Raw genomic sequence first — 12,187 nt, 5'->3', positions numbered from 1 at the left:
CTCTCCTCAGTATCTCCAGCAGTGTAGAGGTGTGGAGATTTACTGTAGGTTGCTGCCTTGACACATGCATCATATGGTAATTGTATGCATATACAATACAGAAAGTGGTAACTTGTAAGCTAAAGTGATTTTGTCTCATTTTCTCTCCAGATGCAGCCAACAGCATTTCTAACCCTGCCATTCTTCCCTTTGTGGAGTTCTACAACCTGACTCTGGACCACACAGACTTCATGGAGGACTATCGTACCTGGCAGACTCAGGGAAACTCAACTAGGTGAGCCAGGAAGAGATTCCCTGAGCCGAGCTTATATCGATCAAGGAGGGAAATTAAATTGTTGTTTTTGGATTAGGAGGAAAAGTTGTTCCATGTCCTCTTACATAGCCTTGTAAAACTAGCCAGATATCGCACACTATACTGTATTGTATACATGAAGTGAAACAGAATGTTAGCTTGTGGTATCTGGCTGGTTTTTACGAGGCTAGTTATAACATACTCCAGGCTAACTTTAACAAGCTATATACTGTAGTAATAATCTCAGTGCGTCACTGTAAACAAAAGGAGCTCCCCCTTGTGTCTGTCTCAAGCAATAGAACAACTGATTTATTGTTGCCAGATTTTGACAACCACCTCCCCAGTGAGATCATTCTTAGGACATGTGTTCTGTACATCATTGGATGCAGACCAGGGAGGCTGGTGGAGGTAGAAATCGGAAGACGGGCTCATTGTAATGCATGTAATGGAAGGAGGAATGGTGAGGTGTGCACATGTGTTTGATACCATTCCTCATTCCATTCCATGCATTACAATGAGCCCGCCCTCTGATGTTTCCCTCCACCAGCCTCCCCTGATACAGACAGTGCTGTATACAGTATTGCAACATTATAGGATACCAAATACTTGGGCTGTCCACAAAATGTGCTGCAATATCATTCCCATTTGATATTCGTAAAAGAGGTCCTCTGACCTTAATGGGACTTAATAACAAACAAAAAAAAACCTCCTTTCCCTCCGGCTCCCCAGGTTTACATTCTGCCAGTTCCCCTTCATCCTGTCCACAGTATTGAAGAAGGCCATCATCCAGAAGGACTCGGAGCAGCAGATGATCAGCATGGCCCGGGTGAGCGGTCACCACTCACACAGGTCTCTGTCAGGGGAGGCTGGTGGAGGCAGAAATCAGAGGACGGAACTCATTCCGTTCCATGCATTACAATGAGTCCGTCCTCTGATTTCTGCCTCCACCAGCCTCCCCTGGTCCCTGTCACCTCCTGTATGTCCGTGGCGCAGAACTAGGTGACACCGTAATGAAGTCCTTCTCTGTATGGCTAACCCAGGATGAGAAAATAGTCCACACTTTTCAAATCCTCATGGTTACCTCCCAGTGCTGATGCATAGAAGATGCATGCATATAGAAATACTGTAATAGCATTGTAGAGTCAGACAGTAATACAGTCACTTGGAAGATTTGTCCTATTATTCAACAGTGAACAGGTCTCTACCCCTCCACTGAAACCTGCTGTACACACCTGTGACTGATATAGTTTTAAGGTTTATCTGGCACTCACAGCTTTTTAATGAACATACTGTTCTCTACAATATAGTGCACACTCTTGAGTACAGTGTACACAATGTAAACGTCACTGCTTTAGACTCCAACATGTTCTCCCCCTCTCTCTCACATAGCCAATGTAAACATCATGTACTGTGGGAAGCAACCTCAAATAAGGAGTGTCTGCCGGTTGTTATTTATTGCAGCAAAGCCTGGTGGACAAAGTGTCTCGCAGACAGAGAGTGGACATGAGCCTGCTCTTTCTCAACATCAAAGTCAGGCGGCTGCAGCTGGTCAGTGACTCACTGGATGAGGTAATACGATCATCACCACAGCTAAATCTGGACACCCAGAGAAGCATTGCTTCAGACAGCCTGGCTTGTTTAGAGGCAGTGTCTTGATTGCTATTTGGGCTATGCCGTAATGCAATTTTGCGATATTTCATCATAAATTATCCTGAGTTAAGTTGAGGTCATAGCTATTTTACTGCTTTGGGTTTGAACGCTTTGCTGTGCCAAATCTGAAACATCTAGTCTATACATGTACTGTAGAGTTGATAACCCTATATCTATCTCAGATACAGTGGAGGCTGGTGGAGGTAGAAATCAGAGGATGGGCTCATTATAATGTATGGAATGGAAGGAGGAATAGTATCAAACACAGATGTTTGATACCATTCCCAATTCTGTTTAATGCATTACAATGAGCCTATCCTCTGTTTTCTACCTCCACCAGCCTTCACTGTATGTTCCGGAACTTTGGCCAAAGGTTGATGTGGAAAATGGCTCAACTTCTCTCACTTTTTGTAGCTGACCAGAAACCGAGCGGACCTGAAGAAGAAGCTGAAAGTGACGTTTGTGGGCGAGGCTGGTTTAGACATGGGCGGCCTTACTAAGGAGTGGTTTCTCCTCCTTGTTCGCCAGATTTTTCACACAGACTATGGTGAGACATATGGAACAAACATCTGATACAGATTTGTATACTGATGTCACAGCTGCTTAGGTTTCACTGTACACAAGACAGTTGTTATGTCTGGAGGATACTGATTCACATTTTCCACAGAAGATACTTTTATCATTTGATATAGCACAGGGTTTAGAGAATGTTTCCGTCTTTTACCATACTCTTACAGTACAGCCACATTCACACTATCATGAAGTACCCAGACTGAGAGTGTTGATCAAAAACACGTTGTCCAATCTCTAATGTTCATGTCTTGTGGCCAGGATACAAGAGCTGTATGTACTATGTGTAATATGGCAGTATTTTAGAGGACCATTCTATTTCCAGTAAGTCTGCTTCGCTCTGGGACTCTAAAAAGGAAATTCCCATGTATTCTGAGAACATTTGTTTTCTTTCTCTGACAGGGTCCCTTGTGTTATATGTCGTGTTTGGGTGGGTGGAGTTACGTTTGACCAGTGTATTTGTGTCTCCCTCCCTATCCAGGCATGTTTACATTCCTCAAGGATTCCCACTGTCATTGGTTCAGCAGCTGGAAGTGTGACAACTACTCTGAGTTCCGATTGGTCGGAGCCGTATCCTTTCGTAGAATACTGCGATGTACATGAACAGAAAAACCAAAAACCAAACAGCTTCTCAACGTCCACGAGAGAATACATCTAGGACTGGAAAGTACATCTACTGTAAATATTGCGAGGTTCTTTAGTTTCTCACTCACTCACTAATCTTCGCTAGTTTCCTGGAGAGTGTTGCCTCTCTGGTTCCCCTACGTGTACAGTATATGCCAGGTTACTTAGATCGTAGCAAATGTAGCAAATGCTATTGCACCACTCAATAACACAAATCTAGAGCTTTTGAGAATATTTTGTTTTAGTTTGTCATCTTTTAAACTGTAAACCTAATCAGATGGGGCTATTGAATGCCGTGCTATTTGAAAAGCTGTGCTATTTGGAGTAGACTGACATGAAATCTATTAGCTACAGCATGCAAAATATAACCATGCGTCGTAAAATAGATTCAGCACTTTGACACTTTTGTGCTGAGAGGGCAGAGTTTCCCCTGTGATGAGTCGTTGCCGTAGTGAGTCTCAGCTTGTGTGCACATGGCCCTGCCTCCCAGTGAGGCTGTCTCAAATCTCGCCACGCTGCACAATCACAAGTGATGATGAGGGGGCGAGGGAAGGAGACACAGAGGCAGCCAGCAGGGGCCATGTCCTCCCCTTACCTCCACCATTGTCATCGTTGGCCGGCTGAAACATGTTGGCAAGTCCACCTCCACCCCCATCCTCTCCTCCTTCTCTCCTCCTTCTCTCCTCCTCCTCTTCTCCTCCTCTCCCACCTCACTGCTGCCACTCGGTCAGTCTGCAGGCTGAGGCAATGTTGGCAAGTCCACACAACCACACAACCACACACACACACACACACACACACACACACACACACACACATACAAACTCATGCACACACAAACTCATGCACACACACACACACACACACACACACACACACACACACACACACACATACACACACACACACACCTCTGTCTCTGCTATTCTCTCAGGCTAAGGCAATGTTGGCCCTCTTTCACCCCACCCCCCTCCAGCTGACCAATCTGTCAGCGTTTCTGCAAGCAGACACTGGAGTGGCTATTCTCTGTCTGGGTCTGGGTCTGGGTCTGGGTCTGTGCTACAACAGCGCACACCAACGAGAGGAGAGCTCATTGCTCATGACTACAATATTAAAGAGAGAGAGATTGAGAGAGCGAGAGACAGAGAGACAGAGGGAGAGAGAGAGAAAGATGATGATGATGATGGAAAAGGAAGGTTTTCTTTAGTCTTATCTGTGGGCTGCAGGTCTGCAGCTACACTCCTCTGTGTTTCATCCAGTCTCTTCCCAGCTTCCCATGGAATTTCCCTGCGGCCTCTGCCAATATAACTTTAAGCATTTTTCCAAACTGCCATCCATTACAGCTAACTGTTAGCTCTCTGTATAGCGCTCCACAGTGCTAGCTCCAGCACAGAGCCTCTCCAACAGTAGTTCCATATGGACAACACATGTAGAGGGATCTGCCAGGAGCAGCTGGTAACACTTTAGACTCCTGGCTCCCTCGGATTTCAGTCTAAATGTATAATACACCTGCTGTTTGTACTGATCATGCCTCTTCAGGTCCCCTAAAAGCCAATATACATGGGAAACACACTAATAGAGTAATGATGGTGGTCGTTAGCGCTCACTGCAGGGTCTGTTCTGTTCACTAGGTTCAGAATACTTATGTTGTTGTGGAGCAGATATAGTAAGAATACTACCTACATTTAGTAGGTAGTTTTTTAACCTGAATGCTGTGTTATATACAAAATATGAACATACAGTACACACTGTAACAGTAACTCAATTCTCTTTGATCCTGTAGTCAAGCAATGAGCTTTCCTGATTATATCTTTAGTCTTGGGTGGTGTAGAGGAGGATGTATAATTGCTATCTAGGACATATATAATTACCGTCTTACTGTTGCACTGGAGAGAGAGCATTGCCACTGTTCCCGTCCTTAACTGTCTGTGTGTCAGCTCATGGGGCTAGCTGTCTACAACAGCATCACCCTGGACATCCGCTTCCCCCCCTGTGTCTACAAGAAGCTGCTGACCCCGGCAGTCGTGCCCTGTGAACCTGACACCCCCGTTGGCATGGCGACCCTCACCCTGGAGGACCTGCAGCAAGTCATGCCTGTATGTACCCAAGCTGTGACACACAGCTCCCATTTCAACCATCCAATATCTCTGCTCCAGCTCGCTGTCATCCTCTCCCACATAACAGGGCACTCCTTTATTCCAATAAGAATCCATCCAATTTTTTTTTTACCATGCACACTACTTTGCATTCAAAACCTATTGATTATAACTTATAAGAATGACATTATAAGTATGTAATTCTTATCGGGGGAGTGTATGCTGAACGTTTTTCAGAGTGGTTCTTTTCTGCTCTAGAGAGTAGCATATAGTGTTGTTGTATACCAGTGGAGGCTGGTGGAGGTAGAAATCGGAAGACGGAATGGATTCCTCGTCCTATTCCATGCATTACAATGAGCCTTTCCTTTGATTTCTACCTCCACCAGCCACATGTGTGTTTGATACAGTACCATTCCTTATTCCGTTCCATGCATTACAATGAGCCCGTCCTCCCATTTCTACCTCCACTGGAACACATACATACCATGCCATAGGGAAAGTGCTCGTGATCGAGAAGGGCGTCCTGTAGGTAATGTACTGTACACTGTTGACGTGTCGCATAGGAGGAAGTGTGAGTGCCGTCACCGCAGTGTGAAATAATAAATCTGGTTCACAGTCACACACTCACACTGTCTCACACGGCATCACCACGTCACCGGCCTCATTAATGCTGTGGTGCTGCTGTCGAGGTGACATGAGCCTCAGGGCAGGTCTCAGAGGTGCCATCAGAGCCCCTGGGGACACTGTCATCAGCTCGGAGACAGGCAATAGGTTCCTACCCACGGGTGTGACACAGCACAGCCAACACGGCTGACTAAGCACTGCTGATAATTGGAGATGTTTGAACCCAGTAATACCTGTTGTAGTCAACCGTCTGGGGAAACGGGTGTTGTGAGTAGATGTGACGTGGCATGCTTTTATTTAGCCGACTGCTAATTGCTCTCTGACGATGATGATTGATTTCTTTATGCAACATGATCCTAACCCTTTCTATGCTGTAGTTTTAACAGATTTGAAGTAGTCAGTCACGGTTTAAAGTGATTGCATCAACTCAAATAGATTTGAATGGACTTCAGTGTTGGTTCTTTGGTTGAATTTCGAACAGTTTTTTTTTTTTTTACACCAGTTCCAGTATTAACCAGCAGAGGACTCTCACACCTAACTTATCCACCCGTGTATTTGAATTCCAAAAACTATGAAGCCCAAAAAAACTAAATGCATTATACTCGATTAAGTTTACTGGGTACAAATAATGTACACAAAGCATTTTACCAGTAATAAAAGAATCAATTTCACATATAACATATCATGTTATATATTTGTATGCATGCATCTTACCGTGTTGAGTCTTGCAGAGTCAGCCCCTCGGAAACCAGATGTTGGGTCTTTACTGGGCAGTTGGCCGTCTACAAGCTTACATAACACCCTGAAGCCATTTTCCTGTATCCCTGTTGAATACTTTTTCCTAAATTTAGGGGTGAACCGGAAAAAACAATAGCGAGTTCTTAAAAAAAAGATGAATGCCAACCAATGCTGACGTCAAACACTTTAATTGGTCCTCAAGTGTTTCTATTGTATTGTTTCTTTAACTGTATTTATCTGGCCAAATTGTGAGGCAGAAATGACGCTCACTTTTCCTTGGAAAAACTAAATCACAGATATTTAATATTGTTTCATGTCATTAATAAAGCTTTGCATTATTTTCTTATTTTCTTGTTTAATCCCAAATTAATTTTACGTTGAAGAACAGTGAAGTCATTTGCATGTCAGAGTTTCCCACCATAAAAAAAAGTTTAGAACATACTGTACTCTACTGTGCTGGGCAGGATCCCCACAGCGGCACTTTTAAATGACAAGTTGCTGATGTTTGCAGTATTCTTAATAGATTTATTCTGTATATATATGGTTCATTATTGCTGCAGTTCACCATGGATGCCTTGTAGAGACATGGTTACTTGGTTACTGACTAGAATACTTAACCCTATTTATTTAATTTTACACACATAGATTTGATTCTGATTGTGTATTCCTTGCAGGATCTTGCTCACGGGCTTGGGGAACTTCTCAGCTATGAGGGCAACGTGGAGGAGGACTTCTGCACAACCTTTCAGGTCTGGGAAACACATCAAATGACGCGTATGCATCAGAATATTGTCAGAGTCAATAGATGATACTCATTCATTCATAGTGGAAAGATCCACTAATATGATTGTGATGATTAATTTCTAGGTTTCCCAGGAAGAACTGGGGGTGATCAAGTCATACAATCTGAAACCAGGAGGAGATAGGATCCCTGTGACCAACACCAACAGAAAGGGTGAGAGAGCTGCAGAGAGAAGACCACTGTTCCACAGTAGCATGTAATAGCTACACTACAGTCCACTGCTCTCCAGACTATGGTTAATATCAGGAGAGGCTGGTGCAGGTAGAAATCGAAGGACAGGCTCATTGTAATGCATGGGTTCCTCATTCCATTCCATGCATCACAATGAACCCGTCCTCTGATTTCTTGCGCCACCAGCCTTCCCTGGTTAATATAATATGCTCTCATAATTACGATGTGATCTTGTCTCTGCAGAGTATGTCCAGCTGTACGTTGATTTCCTGCTGAATAAATCCATCTACAGGCAGTTTGCCGCCTTCTACTACGGCTTCCACAGTGTGTGTGCCTCCGACGCTTTGATGGTAAGAATAGTCAAAAAGCTCAAGTTATGAATCTAAACGTATTGTGGGAAACTGAAGTGCATTTTAACATCCATTGGATGTTTTCTGAAATGAGACTGGAGTAATTCCTGAGTAACTAGAGACCTGAAGAAAGTGACAAGAGAACGGAGGGAAGAGAAGGACAAGAGTGCTTGAGCTGATTGATACGTAGCATTTCAGTGACACAGCAGGTCCTGTTGGAAGTATAGAAAGTTCCAGATTAGGGCCAACAGCATACGGAGTGTGAGGCCCACAGAGGAAAGGCTGAGGGCAGGGCTGTGTGACAAGTGTTCACTGTGTGATTATCTGTGTGTGTGTGTGCTTGCACACTCATGCTTGTATGTTTGAAAGTGCAAATTATATGTGTGTGTGTGTGCGCTCATGCTTGCGTGTGTGTGTGTGTGTGTGTGTATGTGTGAGTGTCTGAGCGTGAGTGTCTGTGCGTGCGTATGCACTTGCACATGCACATGCACATGCACCTGGCTTGCATATGTGTGTGTGTGTGTCCAACTGTGCACACATGAGCATGTGCATGCTTGTGCATGCGTGTGTGTGTGTGTGTGTGTGTGTGTGTGTGTGTGTGTGTGTGCCTGCTTGTACACTTCTGTGAAATGTGTGTGAGTGAGTGTACTGTTCCTCAGCCCTTGCTAAATGTGTTGACAGGGGCTCCCCGCCCCCTCTCTTGGCACAGTTCTCCCAATCCTGACGGGAGGTTTTGTGCACGCTCCGTCTCCACTCAGTAACCAGGCCCAGCGGGCCAAGAGGGGAAGGCTTGTGAGAGAGGCCTATAGAAAGAGTAGGTAGGGAACCACAGCAAATGGGTGGTGTGACGTCCTCCCATGAATATCAATCAGAAGCTCCACAAAGCCGCTGTATTCACACAGACACAGAACCTTCCAAGTCTTAGATGTGCATGGTTTAACATGGTAGGGTGGGCAGGGAGGGGTGGGGGTGGGTGGGGGTGGGGGGTCTCCCTAGCCGTTGTCAGGTCCACATTAGTTCATTAACGGCCACGAGCTGCTCTTGTCCTTGTGAGCATGCTCAGGGGCTTGGCTGTCACACGTTATATATACACTACATGGTCTTCCTTGTAAAAATATAAACTTAAAATCTCATTTGGACTAACCTGGTCCAATGGTTATATGATCAATTATACATACAGTATATCATGCAATATATGCAATATACACTCTGACTAGGCACATCCTGAATGCTGTGTTGTAACGTCTGATAACTGAGCCCAGTGATATTTACTGATTTATACTGCCACTTGGTGTTCTGCCTGGGCAAGGATTCTGCTGCACCTGCACAAAACAAATATTTGATTGTTCACTGATCTCTTTGGTGTTCGTGTCAGTGGATACCACAGTGTTTATAGTATACACATGGTATTTAAGTCATGTCGCAACTAACCCCACCACAAACCACAGTTAAATCTTAATTAAACCTTTTTTAAAAACATGTTTTAACCGTTGGCATGTGGGAACATTTCACAGCAAATCAAGCATGCATGATTTTTTCCATTTAGAATAGATATAAAAGTATACTCTTTTATGCATATGGAGTATGCATATCATATATTTCCAATTGCATGATCTGTATGTCAGTGGAGGAATTGGAGGACAGGCTCATTGTAATGCATGGAATGGAATGAGGAATGGTATGTGTGATACCATTCCTCATTTCATGCCATGTCTTACGATGAGCCGGTCTTCCGAATTCTCCCTCCATCAGCCTCCCCTGCTGTATGCGTGATCCTTAGTCATTTGCCTCAATTAGACATGGTGCAGAAGCTGCAACTACTGAAGCCTTTGGGACCTTTCTATTTGCACTACAGATGATTCTGGGGAGCTGAACCCCCAGAGGTGATGTTGATGGAACTCCAGGAGGAGAGCATGCTACTCAACATTGTTATTACCATCTGTATCTGTTCTTGTACCGTCACCAACACACAATCCTGCAGCATTACTTTACATTACTTTACATTACTTTCATTAGACATTTTCAAATGTCATCAGTTCTGGCAGATCAGGAGATAGTGTAGTTATCTTTTCCAACTTGGCTTTGAGGGCAGTTAATGTGTGTGTGCAGGGCAGATCAGGAGATAGTGTAGTTATCTTTTCCAACTTGGCTTTGAGGGCAGTTAGGGTGTGTGTGCAGGGCAGATCAAGTCAGTGATAGTATGTCAGAAAATCCTGCAGCATTACTTTCATTGGACATTTTAAAATGTCATCAGTTTTGGCATATCAGGAGATGTTTATCTTTTCGAGGCACTGGCCAGGTCTGTGAACAGACACTCCATGTATATGTGTGCAGGGCAGATCAGTGAGACAGTCTAGTGACAAAAACACAGATTTGCAGCCCCGCAAACATGGCTCAAAGCCAGCAAAAGCAATCAGCTTTCCGAACCAGCTCCTCCTTGTCCAGTTACGCAACAGTTGCGTCGACATTCTCTCATGGGTTGCATAACCGGCTGACAGTAATAACTCACCAGCTGGCTGGTGTGGTGAGGGGGTGGGGGTGGGGGGGGGGGGGTGGGGTGGAAGGGAGGGGGGTAGTAGATAGATGGACAATCCCAGATTAGTCAGTAACTTTATACCACGCCGGACGTTGGCAGTGGGACCTGGCCAGTAGATGTGCCCAACAGCGCCGGGGTTGCATGTGTGTTTGTGGTCCGTGAACAAGGTGACACTGTGTGAGGCGGTGGTGCGGTGGTGCCTGACACTCTTCGTAAGGCGGGCGTGTAGGGGGGGAGGGAACGGGGCGGGACACTGATGTGATAAGAGCATGGGAGTGAACCATGGAGTCAAACGTGGTCAAGGACAGGCAGTTATAGTACTGGCCAGATAGACCACATCTAAAAAGGGTTGCAAAATGAGGTCAAACTCATCAAGTGTGGTACAGGTTAGACATCGGATGAATGGATAACTGCAGACATTGTCTGTGACGTGGAGAGTCTTACTGCAGTTAAGGCTCCTTCATAGTGGGAGTACAGCACAGCCTCTTATAATGAGCAGCAGGGATATACCTTCCTTAATAAACTGTTATAAATGCTTTTAAGGGCTTTATAAATGTGAATGCATGCATCTCTCTTTCTCTCTCTTTCTCTCTTTCTCTCTCTCTCTCTCTCTCTCTCTCTCTCTATCTCTGTTGTCAAACTGGACAGTGTGAGTGAGTCTGTGTCTTATTGTCATTGTGTAGTTGCTGAGGCCCGAGGAGGTGGAGATCCTGGTGTGTGGGAGTCCCAACCTGGACATGGGCACCCTGCAGAGGGTGGCACAGTACGAGGGGTACAGCAAGACTGACCCCACCATCAGGTACCACAACATTCATTGTGTGTGAGGGTCAGCTATCCCATTGCTTGTGAACTAACAAACCACTTTACTTGTTCATGATTATAATGTAAAAAAAAAAATTAAATACATGAACATTCACAGAAATACAACTGAAAAATGTTGAGGTGTCTTGTCCTTTCCGTTTGCAGGGCATTCTGGGATGTGGTGCTGGCGTTCCCTCCGGAGCTACAGAAGAGGCTGCTCCACTTCTCCACAGGAAGTGACCGCGTCCCTGTTGGAGGAATGGCCGACCTCAACTTCAAGATTGCCAAGATCGATGTCTCTACCGACTGGTGAGAAATCCTGGCTCCCTACTTTCCTTACTGTGAACATGTTGGAAGATAAACTGATAGAGTACCTCTGAAATGCCATTGGTCATGTTGTATTTATTGAGAATAATGACTCTACACTCTTTTCCTCTTAACACTTTAAATGTATATCTTTAACGTTCTTTCAACATTATCTCTTCCAGGTTGCCTGTATCCCACACCTGTTTCAACCAGATCTGCCTGCCTCCATACAAAAACAAAAAAGAACTGAAGCAAAAGCTAACGATTGCCATTTCAAATGCTGAGGGCTTTGGCCTAGAGTGAATTCAGATAGAACCCATCCACCCATGTCCTCATGCACCTTGGTTTATTTGGGGTCAGTAGCTATGTACATTGGGACATGTTCAGACATGCTATTGGTATACCAGTAAGCTCTCTGAAACAGTATTTCTTAGCAATTAACTTAATGATCTACAAGGATGAGTGATTAGTATTAGAAACAAAGACCACTGAGCACACAAGCCTACAATATGCTCTAAATTTCTCTGGTTCTTTGACATCAAACTGAACATGGAAAAGATTCTGTCTGGTAACAATGGAGTCATTTATTAAAGGGAAGGTTTGAATGTAGGTCAGTGCCGGGTTGGG

At 44.6% G+C, this 12,187-nt stretch overlaps 1 protein-coding gene across 1 annotated transcript in view; it reads left to right on the top strand.

Moving 5' to 3' along the window:
* The window catches only part of hectd2 (HECT domain containing 2), a gene marked incomplete at its 5' end in the record, with an annotated part of 18,074 nt that extends 6,142 nt beyond the window's left edge, over positions 1–11,932 (top strand). The window contains 12 exons of the mRNA XM_083688063.1: positions 151–274; positions 1,022–1,118; positions 1,754–1,861; positions 2,357–2,489; positions 2,994–3,082; positions 5,074–5,232; positions 7,269–7,343; positions 7,462–7,549; positions 7,811–7,917; positions 11,137–11,252; positions 11,420–11,563; positions 11,743–11,932. Coding sequence (XP_083544189.1) covers positions 151–274; positions 1,022–1,118; positions 1,754–1,861; positions 2,357–2,489; positions 2,994–3,082; positions 5,074–5,232; positions 7,269–7,343; positions 7,462–7,549; positions 7,811–7,917; positions 11,137–11,252; positions 11,420–11,563; positions 11,743–11,863 — 1,361 coding nt within the window. The 3' untranslated portion in view covers positions 11,864–11,932. The remainder of the gene's footprint in view (positions 1–150; positions 275–1,021; positions 1,119–1,753; positions 1,862–2,356; positions 2,490–2,993; positions 3,083–5,073; positions 5,233–7,268; positions 7,344–7,461; positions 7,550–7,810; positions 7,918–11,136; positions 11,253–11,419; positions 11,564–11,742) is intronic.
* Positions 11,933–12,187: the final 255 nt, after the last annotated feature.

This window comes from Argentina silus (genome assembly GCF_951799395.1).
Source record: "Argentina silus genome assembly, chromosome: 16".
Lineage (NCBI taxonomy): Eukaryota > Metazoa > Chordata > Actinopteri > Argentiniformes > Argentinidae > Argentina > Argentina silus.
The sequence above is the reverse complement of the archived record's forward strand: the minus strand, read 5'-3'. Positions and strand labels throughout refer to the sequence as shown.